Source organism: Ruditapes philippinarum, unplaced genomic scaffold (genome assembly GCF_026571515.1).
Source record: "Ruditapes philippinarum isolate M1 unplaced genomic scaffold, ASM2657151v2 ctg5968_1_1_1_1, whole genome shotgun sequence".
Lineage (NCBI taxonomy): Eukaryota > Metazoa > Mollusca > Bivalvia > Venerida > Veneridae > Ruditapes > Ruditapes philippinarum.
Window position 1 is genome coordinate 130,995 of NW_026863255.1, and position 22,398 is coordinate 153,392.

Consider the following 22,398-nt stretch of genomic DNA (forward strand, 5'->3'; position numbering starts at 1 on the left):
AGTTATAATTAACAAAACTTTATAAACATAATAACATGATATAGGTTCATGAGCTTGAAATAAAGTCTACAAAGACTTGTTATTTTATATCAAACAAGAACTTCGCGAGTCGGACGTGTTGCCTGACAAATTGACAATAGCATAAAAATTTATATATATAAGCAAATAAGCAATTAGCAAATAAGCAAATTGGCAAATCAGCAAATAAGCAATATAGTAGTTGGCAAATAAGCAAAGTGGCATGTCCCTACCGGCATTCCATACTGAACACTGCTGAATAACACTTCGTTGCTTCGTGACAATAAGTAATCGAAAACCCTCAATAAAATACTTACAGTTTTAAATGTACTTAGGCTAACCAACACATCAGCAAGTACAGTTTACTTCCTATTTATTGGTTCAAAGTTTACATGGAAACGGTTCTTGTTGGTCATATTTTCCAATCATCCGATGTAATTTTTCTGCAGCCACAGTTTCGAATTATAAAAAATTTTTTTTTAAAGATTGATATCTTAATATTTACTTATTGTTCAAAAAGAAGGTAAAAGTGGACAGTATTTAATTTATTCAAAGTTTCTCAATATACAATCGGGATTTCAAAGAAATAGTTTCGTATGTGATAGCTCTGCAGACTTGAGGGAAAGATCGGAAATATGGCGGCCGACGAATGGAGATTATGTGTGAATTGGCTAGTTCAGTGTAAAATTTTGCCCGATGATCATCGGGCTACACACCCAGAGGCACAAGCTTTTGATCTAGCACAGGCTTTAAGAGACGGGGTCTTGCTTTGTCATCTTTTGAATGCCATAAAACCATATTGTGTTGACGCAAAAGATTTCAGTCCTCGGCCTCAACTGTCGCAGGTAAAAAAAGTTAATTTCAGAAATTTAACATGTAAACTTATTTCAGATTGACTGGAAAAGTTTAATCTGAGATTTTAGAAGTTATAAATCGTTTGTTTTCGTTGTCATAAAATTTTATATGTTGGATTTTAGCGCCAGTGTTCCATTTTCTTATTTTATTTACTTCCTGTTATAAATTGGTAAAGGGTCAACTCGGCCCTATACCAACTCGGCCCTCTATTAAAAACATATATTAGGATATAGATTGTTTAGTTAATAAAAATTTTAAGGAGAAAATTACTATAAAGTTTTTCAGAAATATGATCACTTACAAACAGAAATTGAAAAAGTTGGCAGTGTACTAGCTAAAAAAACTTCAGCGAACAGGTTTGATAGTATTGTTAGACCTGTTCGCTGAAGCCAACCCCGTATCGAAAGTCAACCAGACCCGTGACATTTTTATGTCATGCTGTAATTCAATAAATTTCCGTGATCTGGACAAAAACTATTTTAATACAGGTAGTTAGATATATTTGGGACCCTTCAGTCTATATTTTTGAACGCAGAATGTTAGATTAATGAAATATTGCCTCAAAGTTTATCAGCGGGTTCACATTTCATAAAATTCTCCGCCATTGCTGCCCTAATTATCACGTGACCAGCGAGAATTTAGGTTCGGATACCTTTGCATGACATTTGGTGACACGTGACCTAAATGCTATTTTTAATTGAAAACATGGCTTTGCAATTATGAATAACAGTGTATTTATTCAATAAAAGACATTGTACCAAAAACATGGTTGGATTTATATTGTTTTGAGTGATGATTCATGAATTATTTGTTTGTTTTTATATAAAATCATACACTTACTAAAAATAGTGTATGGTCCGTTACTAAAAATAGATGCTAGAATTTCCAAAACATGAAGTCCCGCGAGATCTCATTTGAAAGCAGACTCCATATTGGTAAACATTCTCTACATATTTCTCTTAAAATAGTAGGGTACACAATGTCATTGAAGTTTCATTTAAAAACAAAACGTGAATTAGTTCAAAATTGACTTGTTTATCAAATGGTATTTTTATTTGACCCAAATTTGATTAATAAGGGTGATTTTAATAGGTTTTAATGTACGGCGCACGAACCTGTCAAATTCTGGTAGCCTTTGCAAATAGGGTTGACCCATAACTTTACTGTCGCAACATCAAAATAAAAGCGACATATAAAGTTATGGAAGCCAGAACTAGCAGTGTACCTGTACGTATTGTTTGAAATTATCTTTGTTAAGAAGAGATATCAAGACAATATATGTTAAATATTGATCAATAAAAAGTAATCATTACCAGTAATATATAATTATGGGCCGAGTTGACCCTTGCCGAGTTGGAATAGGGCCAAGCTGACTCTAGGGCCGAGTACGTTTTAGGGCGAGCTGACCCTGATTCTTATAAATTGATCAATTAAACAGCTTGACCGATTTACATGAATTCAGTATTATGAGTATAATTAACAAAGATATTCCAATTCTACAACTCCTTTTTATTATTCACAAGGGACACATGTTAATATGAATATGGCAAAGCCTCAAAGCCACAGGGGTACGGCACAGACAGTACTCAGATGGAATTATTTTTATGAAGCCATTTTTTTATATCTTTTTTCTTAAAATCTTTTTAAATGTGGATATATGTATAAAAAATAATCACCCCAAAATTATATATTTTAGACAAGGGGAAGAACTTGAGAGGATGACAGCGCATGTTAATGTCATTACTGTGGCACTGTTTTTGAGCATTATTTGCATGCTTCTTTTGCAAAATATGGGAAATTGCATACACAGACAAAAAATATATCCTTAAACTGTATCTAAATCATTATTAACGCTGAAGTGTCCTCTCTATAAACTATATTATTTTTGTTTATTTATTGTCTGTATAATAAATTTAATTGTATAAATAATAAAGGATTTTAAACATTATTTTTAGATGTGTTTGAAAAAAAATATAATCTCTTACACCCATGGAGGGATTTTAATGAAACTTGAGAGAAATGTTCACCACAAATGCTGCACATAGAGGTCAAAGTTCAGATAAATATAGGGACCATTTAGTCATCATTTATTGAGGGATTCCTATTGTAAAACAAATGGTCATTATCATAACTATGGCTATGGCTGTGATACGTTTAATTTACTATTAATTTAGGTCAATATAATTATTCAAGGTCAATGTCACTAAAGATGATAAAATTTTCTTATTTTATCTGGAGCGTATATATCCTACATGCATGGAAGAATTTTCATAATACTTTCCAGAAATTTTGACTTGGCACAAATGATCACCATTGTGAGGTGGGGTGTGACACACAAAATTCAGGTCCCTGCGACCAATGTCAAGATCACACATAGCAGTCAAATTTCAGATAAAAATATGAAGTGTGTAGAGGGACCATTTAGTTATCATTTATTGATGGATTGTAACAAAAGTGGTAACTATCATGATTACAGGTATGACCTGTTTAATTTAGGTTAATATTTTTAGGTCACTAGAAACGATTAAATATCCAGATATTGTCCAGTGCATATATCCTACATGCATGGAGGAATTTTTATGTTACTTTTAGGGCTGTCATTGATGGAAAATTTTGTATATATATCGAGAGACAAATATCGACTTTGACAGTAGATACCATGAAAAACATTTATAATTTTATATATATATATAAATTGGGATCATAGTGTTATGCATGCTTGTATTACACAAATACAAATACTTCAAACTAACAGAAAGTTTGTTTTTTTCTGTTATTCTTGTCACTGACATTTGAAAACTGAGTTTTAAGTTCAAGTTAGCCAAGAAAACTAGAAAAAAGTGACTTCTCTTATAAGCCAAAATAGAGAGGTATATTCACTAACAGAAATAAAAAATTTTTTAGCTTGTATCAATATGTGAAAGTGTGTATCGATAATGTATCGGATGATGAATATCAATGATATATCGATATCGCAATATTCAATGACAGCCCTAGTTACTTTATAGAATTGTTCATGCCATGAGACTTAGTGCCCTTCCATGAACCAAGTCTCTATGTCAAATTTCAAGGTCACACTAAGATCTCTGTGTTGTCCAAAGCAAAACTTCTACATACGTTGACCCCAAATGAGGGGTTTTAATATAACTTGGTACAAGTTTCATAAATGTGAGGCTGAGTGTCGCATATCAAATTCAGGTCCCTGTTATCAAGGTCAAATTCAGGTCCCTGTTATCAAGGTCAAGGTCACACAAAGAGGTAAAATTTCAGATAAAAATATGTAAAGGGACCAACTTGCTTGCCACACTTCATATCACCCACATCTCCACCTAAAGCTTTAGTGACTTGGGTATTTTGTGACAATGTTACCCTTATTTTATTTACGGTTAAGTAAGGCTCAAGTGAACAACTCAGATTTAATGAAAGCATTAATTAACTTATTTAACTTATAAATCATGACCTCATGTTACTATTTAAAGTCACATGAGTTTTGGAATAATTGGTTTATGATGGAATTTGTTACTCAAACAGTTTCTCTTTAAGGTTTGTGACTTGACTTATAGGAACATTTGTGTTTACCAAAGTACATTTGTACATTACTTTTGTTTGTGTTTTGTTGTGATATGAATGACAATATTTTTGTAATATTCTATCTTTCTCTTCTGTAGTTTCTGTGTTTGAAGAATATTCGTACATTTCTCGTGACATGTGAGAAGGAATTCAAGATAGAAAGTAGAGACTTATTTGAGCCTCCTGATTTGTTTGATGTGAAAAATTTCCGAAAGGTTTGTGTTTATTTTTATTCAGGCCTCACAATTCTGGTCAGTCTGACTAAATAGCTATTTATATAAACTTATCATTACTTTAATGTTTATGTCATTACTGGATATGATGGCTGTTTGTTGTTATTTGACAAAAAGTTATAAGAATTGCATAGTTTTGCAGACTATCTAATTAGTAATAACCCAGTAGATAAACATTACATATGTATAATATTTTTGTTTAATTTTGTATATATATATATCACAATGGCAGTATTGCATTGTGACATTTTTATGCACATAAACACATCTATGACTGCTGTTATAATTCTTATAATATTATTTTGCAGGTATTACACACTCTTTCAAAACTCTCAAAGACAGATTTAGCTCTGAAGAAAGGGGTCAGGTAAGCTAAACTTTGATAATAGTGTATTAGTTGTCTAAATTAGAACATATATAAAACATACCTTCTGACATTAAATATGTGGCTATATTCTGGCTGAAAGGGATTGTGGCCTTAATATACTGCATACACTCACACAAAATAACCTGTCATTTCTATACAGACTTTTTACTGGTAGGCTGAAAAAAAGCTTATTCAAATGTAGATAATTTGGATATTTTGGGATAAGTGACTTACTTTAATATAGGGTTAACGCACGTTTTTTCGTGTTATAACGTCTGCAGAGTCCCGAGGAACGGTTGGTGCCCGAGCCCGGTAGGGCGAGGGCTCCAACAGTTCCGAGGGACTCTGCAGACTTTATAACACGAAATAAACGTGCGTTGACGCTATTATAGCATAAAATTTTCAAACAGATTCGTGATGTATAGTTTATACAAAACACAATTACATTAAAGACTTGTGCTTGGACGGTATTTATCCAATTCTATGTTTTACGTATGCGTTTCATTTTTCCGGGGCCAACAACTTGGAAAATTCTCGGAACCGAACGAAATTTTGAATTTTAATTGATTTAACAAAGCTTGGCCTTTGGAGATTTATTATCTCAAGAAAAAAAACGTTACATTACTCTACCCTCTACCCAAGACAAAACATGACCCTCAGAAATTCTTAGAATGATTTCAGATTGACGGTAGAAAAAAGATCAGTGACATCAGAATCGGTTTTTTTTAAGCAAACAAGTTTATAAAAAAATCAGGCACTAAGCATTATTCTCTCAAAGAAATATAAAGAGCATTTATCAACATTTATTAACATAAATAAAAAACATTTTCTCATATTAATTTTGTGTTATCTAGTTTTGTAAGTTAATCGGAGTGTTAAACTGAATGACAGGTAGATTCTACTGTATTTGTTTACATTGACAACTGTCCGTTTCTTAGAAAGGGCGACAACCAAGATTAGCACCGATGTCTATACGCCGTTTTTCCGGCATAGTTACTTGAATATGCGACTGAGGCCCTCGAATCAATAAATTTCAATATAACAAGAGCGCATGACTCTTCGGCAAACAGGCCAAATTGTCATTTTTTGTTTGTTTGTTTACTGGGCCCTGTATGTATTGCGCATAGGTGAAACCGGGCTATAACAAGGGCGCGTGACTATGTTAACACATGGTTTTGGTCCCGTTATAACATGGGCAAAAGAGGGGAAAATAGCCGATTTTATGCTATAATATATGAAAAATTATTACCAGCATATCAGCCATATATCAGCCATATGGTTGTTACAAAAATTTTGTGGGGGTATATGCCATGCTGACATGCAATATATTTAAGAAATAATATCTGTCTTTGTGTTGTTAGTTGACTATTTAACACGGTAAGGAGTTTTGATGTGTAGTAATTGACCGCTCACACTGATATTATTTCATTTCTAACAAGACACAATTAAGAAAGTCACTGATGTTATTTTTTCAAGCGGAGATTACTTCAGGTGCCAGTTTCGTATAACACTGTAAAATTTCGCACCCTCCTGTTGCTAAGATATAGAAATTATTAAACAAAAGAAATGATAAAAAAGTTATTTTATCAAGTTTTCAACAATAAAAACTTATGTGCCAGACTGGATTGTATTGTGTTTACTTCAGTGTGCGGTGAATCATTCTTGTTAGTTTAAAATGATGTCATTCTGTCGCCTTTATGAATGAGTTGTATACTTATGATGATGTCATTACACTGCATACTAATAGGCCCCTATTTGTCATATAAATTATATGAACTGATATGGATGAAACTTGTGGCGGCAGTGTATGTTAGATATTATTTTAGCATTATATGAAAAGAAAACATTGTAAGAACGGAGATTATTAATAAAAATGCAATATTATCATTGCCTTAATAGAATTTGTTAACTATATTATAAAGGGAGAAAAAACAACAGCCGCATATACATGTAGTCCCTAACCAGTCTTAATTGGCAGTTTAACACTGTTTTTTTTTCTTCTTTGTGTATAGTGACAAAATCACGAAGAGTGTTACAACGGATGTTAAAATATAGTAAACAACTTTGAAGCTGTTATATTGTCATAAAATCTTTGTATAGAACTGTGATCTTTAGACAAAAAAAAACAACAAAAAAAGCAATAAAAGTAAGTTAGAACAAGATTGTTTGTAGGGGTAATGTATGTAATGATATATTTAGATGTTATAAAGGGTAGGTTAGTAAATTACTGAAGGTAACTATGGCAACATTATGCTAGTGAAAGGTTATTGTAATGTAAAGAAACATTTTAGTAAATTAATTTATTATATACAAGTCAAAAGGTTACTGTATAGATTTGTTCATAGTTATTAAGGGAGTTAATTTAATTCTTGCTAATTATAACTTAGGTTTTGTAACACAAGTTCAAGTACGTCATGTAATAGGTTTATGCACCTTTTTTGTGCCTTAACATCTACAAAGGCATCGGAATGCTATTGAAAAACTCAAACTAGCAGGGTATATGTCCAAATTGGTTATTCAGCATTTTGTTATTTATATTTCCTATAAAGAAACCATTGGTTGTTCCATGTTTTCCACGCACTAGTGTGACATCATTTGATTACGTTATTTGAAAATAAAACTACCAGGGCTGTCATTATTACAACACTCTGGTTGCCATGGCAATCAATGAAAAATCTTTGAGGCTAGAACTTAGATATTTGGCACGAAATATTGTCTAGCAGGCCTCAACCTTAGGTCTATGTGTATATAAAATATTTTTAAAAAATTTGATTTTTGGCTTGAAACATTATCTTTTTGGTCTCTACCAAGTTTGTAAGAAGTAATTACACTTTAGTCAAAATAATGGCCCTGTCCTGGAAGGGTTTTTTGTATGAAATCTTTAAAATTCATCTTCTCTGAAACCATCAAGGCTAGATTTTAGATATTTGGCATAGTTTTCAAATTATAGCTCCTATGTTAAAACTGGCCCTTTCCTAAAATTAATTATTTTTGTAAATTAAAATTTTAACTGCCAGAAAATATAACAAAAAATAGACATAATCTTTAAATGACATCTCTTCAACTTTAGTATAGATTTGATGGAACTCAGCAGAACTTATTGTAGAGTGGTCTTTTACTAAAATTGCTCAAATGGTCCCACTGCAATAAAAAAGATGGCTGCCAGAGTTGAAAATAGAAAAATCTTTAAGCAACATCTCCTACTCAACCTTATGGTAGATTTTGATAAAGCTGTATACCAATGGTTATTAGGTACTCCATTACAAAAAATACACAAATGGTTCTGGTCAGTTGAACATATGAATAAAATGGCTGCAAAGCTAAAATAGAAATGAGATTTAAATGACATCTCTTCAGTTGTTTGTTAGATTTTGATGAAACTGTACAGACATGATACTTAAATAGACCTGGTTAGCTGAACATGATGACCATCTAGTCTTAATTATCCAATAGCATGTCTTGTTTTTTATATCAGAAACTACATACAGTGTAGCCATCCATCCATCCAATATACAAAAGTCTATTCAAAAGCTTTAGCTGTTCATGCAAAATTTTATTATGACTCACTAATCCCCCACACCCACCCCTTCTGTTTTTGTTTTTTTTATAGAAAATTACTGTAGGTCATCATAGCAAAATGTATGTTGTTTGTAGAATTGGTTTAAACTTCGCATAATGATTGACAATCAATAACAAAGAATACTTTTAAATAAAATAAGATTATGTTATGGTTTGTTTGGGGTTTGCTCTGGTAAATGACCTAAAAAGGGGGTTGATGAGTAGGACCATGACCCACAATTTTTTTTTATCATCAATTTGTTTCAATTATGATTCTGTTTAATCATGCAGTTTTCTGGGTTTTTTTCCTATTATCTGTTCGCTAGTTTAAATTTTCCTTGTTTGTCTATGTAAAAAAAATGGAGAAACTACAGGAAACATTGATGAATTTTATGTTGAGCACATATTTTGTTTATTATATATATATATGACTTATGTTATGGTTTGTTTGGGGTTTGCTCTGGTAAATGACTTATGATGGTTTTTGGGTTTGCTCGGATGACTTAGTTTGTTGTGGGTTCTCTGTAAATATTATGTATGGTTTGTTGGGGTTTGTTGGTAAATGACTTTGTTATGGTTGTTGGTTGCTCTGGTAATACTAAAAAGGGGTATGAGTAGGACCATGACCCACATTTTTTTTTTTATTTGTTTATTGTCTTTTTTGTTTTTGGTTTTTCTTTTGTTATGTTTAATTTCCTTGTTTTCTTCTAAAAAATAAAAACTTCAAAGAAAATTGTGAGCACAATTTTGTTAACTAAAGGAATATTAGTTGACATATTTTATATATTATTATTATACAAACATCTGGTAAAGTTAATTTTAAGGCTTATTAGTTTCGTTTCCCCCGGATAATCTTAGAAACTGTTTATAGAGTATAAGTATATAAGTGGAGGTTCAAAAGAAAATGTAAGATGTGTAAAGTAAAATAACAGATAAACAGGCATTGATGTAACAGCCATTTGTTATACATTGTAGTAGAGGCTTGTTAAAAAATTACCTGAATATTTCTTGAAATATAGTACATAAAATTTCTATAAACAGCTAATATAGGAAAGTTGAATAAACTTGATAAGATGATGATCTTATAGATAATATACTGTTTATATTGTTTATTAACAGTCTTATAACAAATTTATACAATACTGTCACATACAGTACTGGACATACAATACTGGAACCACTAGTACAAAACCCGTGTCAAATTGTTTCTTTGTGAAGTCTAACAAGGGTCTTTATTTGTTTTGTCTGTTAAATGTCTGATAAATTCTTTAACTATAGTTCTTTTGATTTTATGCTCAAAGATTTTTCTAAATTTAAAAAAAGGCAATTCCATAACTAGAAACAGGGGATTAAAGAATTTTTAAATTTCAGGGCGTTAGGAGCCCTTTCTTTAAAGTGGATTTAAGCCCATTTTGTCACTGAAATAACTATATATTATGAAGGAAGGGCTATTAAAATGGTAATAAATTGACCAATAATTGATAATGAAAAAGAGTTTAAGATAAAATATAAAAACTTTCTAAAATATAGTTAGGCTGCCCCACTCTTTATCAATTGAACGTTAGATGATCAATTTTATTTTCAAAGGATATTGATAGAAATTTCAGTTTGTCACATAAGAAAACAGAAAACATTTGGTAATGTGACAAGTATACTGGTTGCAAAGAAACAACAAAAACAAAACAGTCTGTAAAGTAAAGAGATAGGGTATTGGTCAATACAACAGCTTGTAATGTAATGTGTCAGGCCTACTTTCTGCAAAAAACAGTCTGTAAAGTAAAGAGATAGGGTATTGGTCAATACAACAGCTTGTAATGTAATGTGGCAGGCCTACTTTCTCCAATAACAGCCTTTAAAGTAATGTTGCAAGTAAACTGGCTGCAGAAAACAGACTGTTAAGTATAGAGACAAACTTATTGGCCAAGAAAAGTCAGTGAAGTATGATGGTATATTCTAGCTGCAGATTACAGTCTCTAAAGTAATGTGGCAAAAATACTGGCTGCAGAAACAGCTTGTAAAGTAATGAAGCAAAAATACAGGGTGGCTGCAGAAAACAGTCTCTAAAGTATTGTGGCAAAAATACTGGCTGCAGAAAACAGTGTCTAAAGTAATGAGGCTATAATACTGGCTGCAGAAACAGCTTGTAAAGTAATGAGGCAAAAATACTGGCTGCAGAAACAGCTTGTAAAATAATGTGGAAAAGAATTCTGGCTACAGAAAACAGTATGTTAAACAATGTCGCAAAGAATACTGGCTGCAGAAACCAGTCTGTAAAGTAATGTACTGCAAAAAGAGCTTGTAAAGTAATGTGGTAAATGTACTGGCCAAGAAATATTGGTTTGGCATATTACTGGTAACAGAATGTTTCATGTTTATTTTTGTTCGATACTTTCTGTATAAAACAGACACTATTGTATATATATAGCACCTGTATTATTTCCCAGAAAAATCAATTAACGTAAGGCTAGGTAAAAATGTAAAATATGTGAATTATAGAGAAGAGAGGAAATCTGGAGAGGTTATTTAGTGTATCTGAATACCTAATATTAAAAGCTTTCAGTTTGTTTCATATCTTGATATATTCTCTTAAGTACAAGGTCAAAGTTTTACCATAGACAATGCAACTTGTTAGCACTTACTTCTATTTTTTTTGTTTTTGTTTAATTAGTTCTGCACATATTAAACTCTTCATAAACTACCATATTTTTTTTGCTGTTTCACAATTTTTTTTAGATTTTTGCTTTTTGCAAAAAATTGTTTAAATGATACTAAGTGATATTACATGACCTACAGCAAACAAACTTCAGAACTTGCTGCTTGTGAAAATTAAATAAACCAACTTTTAAACTGGCTCAAGTGTGTTGTGGTTGTTGTGGTTTTGAAAGTGGGTTATTTATTTTAACCACAGACAGTTTTAATTTCTTTATCATTGATAAACAATAATAATTAAGAGTCGGATCATTATCATCTTATGAATTTGTTATTCAGTAGCCAAAGTTACATAAAGTGTTATTAGAGTCTTATTATAGTGTTAGAGTTTAAGGTGAAATATATATAACTGATAGGGTAAAACACACTTATTTGTTTTGTACAAGTATAAATCCTAACTAGGTCCGTCTAAGCCCTGTATTTGTATAAAAGGTTAGTCTGTGACTGCCTGCATAGCGGGGCCTCTGTGGCCGAGTGGTTAAAGTCGTTGACTTGAGATCACAGGTCCCTCACCACTGTAGGTTCGATCCTCACTCGGGTCGAAATCTTTCATGTGAGGAAGCCATTTAGCTGGCTTACGGAAGGTCGGTGGTTCTACCCAGGTGCCCGCTCGTGCCTGAAATAATGCCCGGAGGGGCACCTGGGGTCTTCCTCCACCAATAAAGCTGGAAAAAAATCGATGAAAAATCTCGGCGGGACGCACTAGGATGACCCGACTTGAGTGTAAGGTCGCCCATATGGGCTTTCCGGCGGGGACCTAAAATAAGCGCATAAAAAAAAAGCCTGCATAGCTCATAAAGGGAGAGCAGGCTGCCTGCATAGTTCATAAAGGGAGAGCAGTCTGCCTGCATAGCTTGTAAAGGGAGAGCAATCTGCCTGCATAGCTCATAAAAAGAGAGCAGGCTGCCTGCATAGCTCATAAAAAGAGAGCAGTCTGCCTGCATAGCTCATAAAAAGAGAGCAGTCTGCCTGCATAGCTCATAAAAAGAGAGCAGTCTGCCTGCATAGCTCATAAAGGGAGAACAGTCTGCCTGCATAGCTCATAAAAAGAGAGCAGTCTGCCTGCATAGCTCATAAAAAGAGAGCAGTCTGCCTGCATAGCTCATAAAAAGAGAGCAGTCTGCCTGCATAGCTCATAAAGGGAGAGCAGTCTGCCTGCATAGCTCATGAAGGGAGAGCACTAGATTTATAATGCATGGGTTGATCATCTTGTGAGACAAAATTTCTCCTTATGATCTCAGACATTGAGTCTTATACATGTAGTCATTTGTTCTCTCATATATGATTCAGAAATCATGTGATATTAGTAGTGGGACCATTGCAGAGAAATTAGTAATAATTATCCAGAAAAGTCATTACTGGTTATTACTAGTTAGTTATCCAGAAAAGTCATTACTGGTTAATTATCCAGAAAAGTCATTACTGGTTAATTATCCAGAAAAGTCATTACTGGTTAATTATCCAGAAAAGTTAGATGTACTGACCTCAGTGATACGACAAAAAGTGTGTTGAAACAAAAAAGAACAACAGACAAACAAGCATGTCTGTGTTCTTGTATGTGTGGTGAATTTTTTTGTTTAAATCACAAGCCGATTCTAAGTTCCTCAATAGAGATGACCAAGACAAGTGATTATTGTGGCTTATAACTAGTTGACATACATTCACTGTTTGAAAGTTTTATAATACAGTTATCTCTAAGGAAGTCACATCTCTATATAAACATGTTACATGTATTTATATCTTCAAGGACCTGAAACTTACACAGGGAAGTAAAGAACTTATCAAATTTTCCTTCCTTGTTATAAAGGAAGTCATTTTAACTGGTCAGGATTTTTTTACTGTTATCTTTCTGATGATAAAGTCAATTATATCAGGTGTATGTATTTGCTTTTTCCCCCTTCAGATTGTAACGGTTATAATTGTCAAAATTTGATTACATTGCTTTAGTTTGTCTTTAAATCACTTAGACTTATTGATGGTTATTGGGCTTACCTACTTGTAGGTACTTGTGCCTTATCAAGGATGCAGAAAACTTGTTTAAAAAAAAAAAAATTCAGTTGTCAACTGAAAAGTTGATGGAAATTTTTACTTTCTAGTGGCATAACTTTACTTGCCTATATAAGAATAAAAGTTCCAAACATGTTTTAAGGAAAGTTAATGATAGGTAAAGTGTTGACAGGTTTTTCTTTATATAGACCAGTCTGTGCTTCTATGAAAACATTCTGCAAATTCCTTACAGCAATGAATGGTATCTCAATAATCCTCCATTCTATGTAAATTAATTTCAAGAAGGAAGATGTACACTTCCAGTTGTACTGTATTTTAGATTAAAGCTTTTCTGTGTTGGACACTTTCATCTGGATAAGAAATTTCCAGTTTAACTACTTTTAGCCAAAACAATTTACAGTAGCAACTAAATACACTTGATAATATTTACTCTTATACTGAGCTGTTGTCTGTTACAACCAATCAGGGAGCTTGTTGTCTGTTACAACCAATCAGGGAGCTTGTTGTCTGATACAACCAATCAGGAAGCTTGTTGTCTGTGACAACCAATCAAAGAGCTTGTTGTCTGTTACAACCAATCAGGAAGCTTGTTGTCTGTTACAACCAATCAGGAAGCTTGTTGTCTGTTACAACCAATCAGGGAGCTTGTTGTCTGTTACAACCAATCAGGGAGCTTGTTGTCTGTTACAACCAATCAGGGAGCTTGTTGTCTGTTACAACCAATCAGGGAGCTTGTTGTCTGTTACAACCAATCAGGGAGCTTGTTGTCCAATAGCAGGTGTTTCTAGGGGGAGGCCTCCCACATACTGGGATGTGAATGTGTATTTGTGAATAGTAAATAACATTTTATAACAAATGTCTGCATTCTTAAGGAATAGAGATACAGAATATTTTATTTATTTATTTTATTTTTTGGCTTACAAATTTATTTGTCCACTCTTTATATCACTTAGACTGGCAGATAAGATTTGTCAAAGTGTTAAATTGATGTATGTTACTCTTCCTTTATTAATGATTTTTTTATGGGGAGGGGGGATAATACATACAAAGTTTTTCTTTATTGTTGGTTGTAAGTGTAACCCAGGGACAATTAAAATTGTGCCTTAATTTTAATTGCTGGGTTTAATTAGTTACCTACTCTTGCCATATTGATGGTTGTAAGGTTTACTTGGGTACCAGTAGTGTAAAATACACATAGAAAATCCTTTCTGCGTCATTGATAAAGTGATTGTTTAAAAAAATAATTTATCTATAATTGATAGATTTCAATCAGATGAGATAATAAAGCTAGAATATTGCACTCTTTGTGAATAAAGAATATGTCCATTTATATAAAATATATTGGTGAATGTTATTTGAGCAGAGAATTTAACAATGTTTAATCATGCAATATCAAAATATTAATAACATATAAATTTTAAGATAGCTATAACATTTTCTTCTGTTGATAATTTTAGTTAACTCTTTAATTACTCAAAAACAGTTTGGAGTCTTTGTTGTTTTAGATTTTTGTTCTCTTTTATTCTGATCCTTGTAGTAAAAATGTTACCTAGCGACATAAATATAAGATATAAATGAGAACAAAACAATTGCATGAACTATGTTGAGAACACAAATAGATATTATGACCTAATTATCTCCTGTTTTCATTTTAACAATGTTTATAATGAATATATTTAATTCTGTAGTGGTTTTCCTGATAATGAAATCCATCACCATGACTACTACAATACACTCAAGGATTTAGCCCAGTAAGTAAGGGATGCAACTCTTGTGATCCTTGAATGCAAGGAAAGGGAGGTAATCTGATCATCTCTTACACAGAGATGAACAGAGATGCTACTTTCCATATCATGCAAAATGAAGCCCTTAAAATTAGCATAATAGTGTAGTGTATATAAACTTTCACTGCCTTGCAAAACATATAGTTAAACTCGCATGACTGACAATCAGTGCAACAATTTTAGAATTTTTGTTGGTTTGTTGTTTTGTTTGTTTGGTTTTTTGCATCAGCCTAGAGCATTGATGTATTCTAGTCAAATCCTTTTCAATACTAAAATAAAAACATTGACTAACAACTGTATAGAGTCAGGCCAGTCTGCCCATCTGTTAAGTATAACCAGGTAAAAACTAATTACTTTAGGTTTTAGCAGATTAAGAGCTAAAAAAGGTTACAGTTATCAGAACTTGCATCGGATTGGTGGACTTTAATTGACCAATGGTAAAGTTTTAAAGCTAGACTTGTGCCAACACTCTCTGACCAGAATTTCCACTGTGACTATGTCAATATCTAGATTATAAAATGGCTGAAGTTTAATATAGGACAGCTTCAAACTGAAAGTATCATAAATTTATATTGAACAATTTAAGTTTGCCTAGTTCTTTGATACATGAAATATAGTCCCTGCTTTGTTTTTGTAATAGCCTTGCATACAATTTACTTTGAGCATCAATATTATAAACAGTAATTGTAGATAGATTTGTGGTAAAAATCTGATTTCTTTTAAGTTTAATAGTAAAGGTTGTTAAAACAATTTACTATCACATCCCCCACATTCCTGCCAACTTTATTATTAAGCTTATTTGTGTAGATATCTGGTGGAATGATATTAAGAATGGTATAACAACAGAATATACTCTACTAATATGTCCTGTTTCTATTTTTGTTATATATTTTTGTGTGTGTAGTTTTTATTTTGTCATATATTGTGTTATATATATAGAATATATAGACACTATATATTGCAGATTTTGTGTTTGACTTCAGCTTTAAGTGTTGTCTTCATGTAGTAATTTTAGTGTGATGTGACCCTTGAACTAATATTTGAATGCTTGTTATTTGTAGAGGATTCCCACAACACAATGATAATGAGGAACCAGAAGAAGATATCTATGGCAACCTCTCAGATATGGCCATGTAAGTACACAAGCTTCAAATGTCATGGTCAGGTAGGGCGCCATGTTAGAATACAAAGTCTAAGAATGGCCATATAAGTACACATCTTTGAAAAATTCAATTTCTGGTGTGACAGAGTTTATATACAAAACTAAGATTAGATAATAGCCACATAATGATCACTATAATTATGTAAGTTCAAGGTCAGATAATGGCCATTTTAAAATACAACTTTCAAAGTTCAAGGTCAGACTGGCCATTTGAGAACACAAAGTTCATGGTCAGACTGGCTGTGAGAACCTCAAGTTCAAGGTTAGGCTGGCTGTGAGAACCTCAAGTTCAAGGTCAGACTGGCTGTGAGAACCTAAAGTTCAAGGTCAGACTGGCTGTGAGAACCTAAAGTTCAAGGTCAGACTGGCTGTGAGAACATAAAGTTCAAGGTCAGATAATGGCCATTTTTAACACAACCTTTAAAAGTCAAGGTCACACTGACCTTGTAAGAACTAAATCTTATTGCACGAGATCATATTATGGCCATTGTATAACATAACCGTCAGAGATCACAGTCTTGTTGGCCACATAAGAACTAAACTGTAAAGTTCATTGTCAGATAATGGCAATGTTAGGTCTGTAATAATGAATACCTTCAGGTTTACATCTTTGTTTTTGTGAACAAGAAGAGTAGGAGAGACATTACTTCTAAGTGTTATGTTAATGTTGAACATTCAGATTATAACAAAATAGGCAGTGCTTATTCATTTACATACTAGGATTTGTAAGGAGAAGGTTGTTATTGTTGGGTGTGCATGATAAGATTTAGCTGCTTATAGACATTCTTTTTTTACAGAATGTAATTTTCATGATTTTTTTTTCTTTTTTGATGATATTTTAAGAAATTGGTTTGTATGTTGATACACAAATGTTAAAGGGACTCCACTGATGCCCATAAGCATAAATTCATAATTTGTTGAATTCTTGCATAGATAAATAGGGCATTTGAAACACAAAAATATACAAAAGATAACAAAGAAAATATACTCAGAATAAAATTGAAAATCAATTTTGTATGTAATTCTATATCAAATTTGAGTAATAAGTTTTTAAACACTTCAATAAAAATGGATTATTCTGAAGAAAAAAAAGAAGATAATTTAATGAAGATATTTTCTAAAAATTAAGCTCACAGACAATTGCTTCAAATGGTACACAAATCTATATAAAAAAACAACCTATTTCCTGTCATGTTAAAAAAACTTCAGTGGAGGCCCTGACTTAGGATATTCCGAGCTATTCTAGATATTTTTGGTATAAATTTGGTTATAATTTTGACTAAATTTCATCAACATTCCACTTTGTTTTGAATTTAATATATGAAAAAACATTGTATTTTAGATCCTTTCTTGGTCATTAAATATTAGTTAATTTGTTTTATTATATATGTGGATAAATTTTGTATATATTTGTCATTTTACACATATATAATAATTATATATCACATATATGAATACAATCTGACAGGGAAAAATCTTTATGGTATATTTATTATTAATGTGATCCTGATATTAAATGACTGAACTTATTGCTTACATACAAGCAGTTATATATATATTTATTTATTTATAAAGACTCATTGTCAGGGTATCAGGAACTGTTACTTGTATTTCACTGTAGAATGGGTCACATTTGGTCCACCTAAAGCTCATAAGATACTGGCCTAGTGAAATCCACCTGAGTCAAATACAAGTTCAATATCTTTGTTTAACAATAACAACCCTTTAATTAATATTCATTTAATATTGGGACAAATTTATTAACTAAACTGAGTTGAGAAAAAGTTGATAAAAATTGATGTGATCTATGTCATCTTAACATATCATTGACCATGTTTTGTTTATTGATATGAGTAGACCTATTAGATGCATTTTTGAGTATTTTTGACCAAGCATGTAGTTTATAGTGAAGCATATGAACTTAGAGTGTCTGTAAGTGAAATCAAAGTTTAGCTAATGAGACCACATAAAATACTTATATTAGCTCTATAAATGTACTGTAGCACTTGGTCTGAATTGATATTGGACCATTTTTCTCTTTTTCTTTTTATATGCCCGAAAGGGCATATTATGTTATACCCCCTGGCGTCCGTCTGTCTGTCTGTGTGTCCGTCCGTCCGTCCGTACGTCCGTCCGTCCGTCCGTTAGCAATTTGGTTTCCGGAGCATAACTTAAGTTCCATTTGGCCCACAATGTTCAAACTTCATAGGATGATTGTCCATATTGGGTAGAAGACCCCTATTGATTTTGGGGTCAAAAGGTCAAAGGTCAAGGTCACTATGACCTTAAAACTGAAAACAGTTTCCGGAGCATAACTTAAGTTCCATTCGACCAACAATGATCAAACTTCATAGGATGATTGTCCATATAAGGTAGAAGACCCCTATTGATTTTGGGGTCACAAGGTCAAAGGTCAAGGTCGTTATTACCTTGATACTTAAAACAGTTTCCGGAGCATAACTTAAGTTCGAATTGACCCACAATGTTCAAACTTCATAGGATGATTGTCCATAGTGGGTAAAAGACTCCTTTTGATTTTTGGGTCAAAAGGTCAAAGGTCAAGGTCACTATGACCTTAAAACTGAAAACAGTTTCCGGAGCATAACTTAAGTTCCATTCGACCAACAATGTTCAAACTTCATAGGATGATTGTCCATATTGGGCAAAAGACCCCTATTGATTTTGGGGTCACAAGGTCAAAGGTCAAGGTCACTATTACCTTGATACTTAAAACAGTTTCCGGAGCATAACTTAAGTTCGAATTGACCCACAGTGATCAAAACTTCATAGGATGATTGTCCATATTAGGTAGAAGACCCCTATTGATTTTGGGGTCAAAAGGTCAAGGGTCAAGGTCACTATATCCTATAAACTGAAAACAGTTTCTGGAGCATAACTTAAGTTCCATTTGGCCCACAATATTCAAACCTTATAGGATGATTGTCCATATTGGGTAGAAGACCCCTATTGATTTTGGGGTCACTAGGTCAAAGGTCAAGGTCACAATTACCTTAAAACCAAAAAACAGTTTCCGGGGCATAACGTAAGTTCCATTTGGCCCACAATATTCAAACTTCGTAGGATGATTTTGTCCATATTGGGTAGAAGACCCCTATTGATTTTGGGGTCACAAGGTCAAGGTCAATGTCACTTTTACCTTAATACTGAAAACAGTTTCTAGAGCATAATTAACGTTCCAATTGGCCAACAATATTCAAACTTCTTAGGATGATTGTCCATATAAGGTAGAAGACCCCTATTGATTTTGGGGTCAAAAGGTCAAAGGTTAAGGTCATTATTAATAACTTTAGTATTAATCAACCTACAGCTGTAAAATTTTATAGGATGAACAGCTAATTCCCATGTCTTATAAATGCTTCATCCTTATTAAAAAAAAAACACTTTCGGGCATATAATGCTCCGCCTAGCGGTGCTCTTGTTTTTGTTTTTTTTACAAATTTGTGGTTTTGTATATTTACATAAGCTTAAATAATATTTTATGTGGACTGATTTTCAGAACTTTACTGTTTTATATATACAGTCAGATCTGTGTATCATGACACCTTAGCTTAAAGACCGTTAAAACAATTATAGGAAACCTGGCACATACAGCCAGCATTTTAAAACAATTATAACAGATTGTGACGGTTAACTAGTCACATAATTTCATCACCTTCCCACACAGATTTTACTGTACATATATAACTTGTATATTTTACTATATCTAACAATGTTTACTTATATTAATAATTTTGATAACTAATTTAAACTTCTGTAGAGAATTGATCATTGTTTGATATAACTTCTCTGATATGAAGTTTGATACATATGCCGGTAAGTTTCAGTTAATTTCAACTCTAATTCTTATTTTTACACTTTTGGAAAACGTACATGACTGTCTGTGTAAGAATGTAGCAATATGAAAGTTATGAAAAGCAAAATAAAAAAATAAAAACAAACATAGAAAGTTTGAATTTTTGTATATTTTAGATTTGTAAGGTATTGGATATATCTTTGCTATTGTATCTTTTGTAAAGGGACATTCATAAGTTGACTACAACCAGAAGTCATGTTTGTACTCCAATGTTGTTAAATGTCGGTAATAATATATGTTTCTATTAATAATACTGATGTTACATCTATTTATAGATTTAATTCAACTGAAACTGATATAAGATCTATTAATAGAATAGATTTCATTGAATAGAAGCTGATGTAAGATCTATTTATAGATTTCCTTGAATAGAAGCTGATGTAAGATCTATTTATAGATTCCTTGAATAGGAGCTGATGTAAGATCTATTTATAGATTTTGTTGTAAAGATGCTGATATAAGATCTATTTATAGATTCAGTGATGTTCCAGAGGAGCAGGAAGTTCTGCATGTAGCAGAGAATGAGACAGAAGAAAAGATATATGATGATTTATGCTCTTTAAAACGTTCACATGGGTCACAGGTACACTAGTAACAATGTCATGTGATTACTGATACTATATACATGCTGAAAGAGCAACAATATTACACTCTTTTAGGTTTATAATAAAGGTTTAATTTTTTATGAGTATATCTCTACATAGTTAAGGACAATCTATTATAACTGCAATGTGATGGCTACATGAACTTGTAGTGCACCGTGAGTAACACCTAGCACCCGGTTTAAAACATGTAAAGTATGTAGAGACATAAAGTTGTAGAGATAAATTGTTGCTCTTTCAAGCCAAGGTTACAGGGACACAGTAACAGCTAGACAGACAAATTGTTTATAGGACAGTACACAGATCAGGTAAATGGTTCAAAACAAACAGGAAATGTTAGCTAGCTAGACATTTAAACCAGTAATTTGTGAAACAAATTGTGCAAAACTATTCCTTCTGTTTCATATGATATTAATATGATACTGTAAACTGTCACAACCACTTGTTAAAGAGTAGTTATTTCTTGATTGACAACTGCACACATCAATGGTATTTATTTGTGGTAGTTTTACCACTCATTAACTGTTGGCTGGTAAGTGACATATAAACTAAACTATTACTGTACCAAACATCAAGATGAATATGATAATTTCACAGAATGTGACTGTGTCAAAATAACAAGTGACTGTGTCAAAATAACAAGTGACTGTGTTAAAATAATAAGTGACTGTGTCAAAATAACACATGACTGTGTCAAAATAACACATTACTGTGTCAAAATAACACATGACTGTGTCAAAATAACAAGTGACTGTGTCAAAATAACACATGACTGTGTCAAAATAACACATTACTGTGTCAAAATAACACATTACTGTGTCAAAATAACAAGTGACTGTGTCAAAATAACACATGACTGTGTCAAAATAAGACAAATGTTTTAGCAATATTATTTTAATTTAGTTAAGAAAGATAAATGAATTATCAAAAGGTTTACATATCAATACAATTATATAAGAACATCAGGTCTCTGTTATCATTTGTTACAGTGTGAATAGTTTTGAACAAAAATGTAAGTCAGGCTGTTTTAGGAAGTTAGGATATAGTAAGGTAAAATCACTTGTAGTTAAAGGGGTGCTTCTGTACAGGGAACAAAGTAAAGTGATGAGACATGGTGAGTACAGAAAACAATGTTGTTACAGACTTTCCATTCTTTTTACTGAAAAGTCCTCTTAATTTTATCAAACTATCATACAGTGAAGCTGGGTGAATTGCCATGCAATATGTTTACAGCAACAAACTTCTTTAATTAATTCCTTTTTCATAATTTTTGGGTTATTTTATGAAATGACCCAGCCTCTATTATATCGAATGGAATCTTTGTGTCATAGTATAAATATTCTACAAATGAAACCCAAAACATCATGTCATATTTCCCAATCATCCCTGTTTACTCATGATTGTGTGTGAGTTTTGCTCCTGCAAGAAACATTTTTGTGAGTTAAACAAAGCAAGATAGTTATATCAACATTTAACTAGCAGGAAAAAAATTTGTCAGTATCCTTCACTTCATGATCCTAATTTGTCATTGATGTTCTTGGATTGTCTACCAACATTGTTTTCATGTTAGAATCATTTGATTGTTATATCTGTGACCCAGGTGAGCATGTTTTAACTGTTATTTTCTGTTGTTTTTCAGGTTGGTTGTGTTTTTATTTA

General features: G+C 32.4%; 1 protein-coding gene across 8 annotated transcripts in view; it reads left to right on the plus strand.

Annotated features, from left to right (window-relative positions):
• The first annotated feature begins 515 nt into the window (after window positions 1-515).
• The window catches only part of LOC132721628 (proto-oncogene vav-like), a 77,263-nt gene continuing 55,380 nt past the window's right edge, over window positions 516-22,398 (plus strand). For 2 of the 8 annotated variants that reach the window (XM_060705951.1, XM_060705948.1), the window contains exons 1-4: window positions 535-863; window positions 4,542-4,658; window positions 4,985-5,043; window positions 16,163-16,234. In XM_060705951.1, coding sequence (XP_060561934.1) covers window positions 654-863; window positions 4,542-4,658; window positions 4,985-5,043; window positions 16,163-16,234 — 458 coding nt within the window. In that variant the 5' untranslated portion in view covers window positions 535-653. Of the gene's footprint in view, window positions 864-4,541; window positions 4,659-4,984; window positions 5,044-15,005; window positions 15,069-16,162; window positions 16,235-20,611; window positions 20,721-22,398 lie in introns of all 8 variants that reach the window. The other 6 variants (XM_060705952.1, XM_060705950.1, XM_060705954.1 and 3 more) reach the window with 6 other exon arrangements.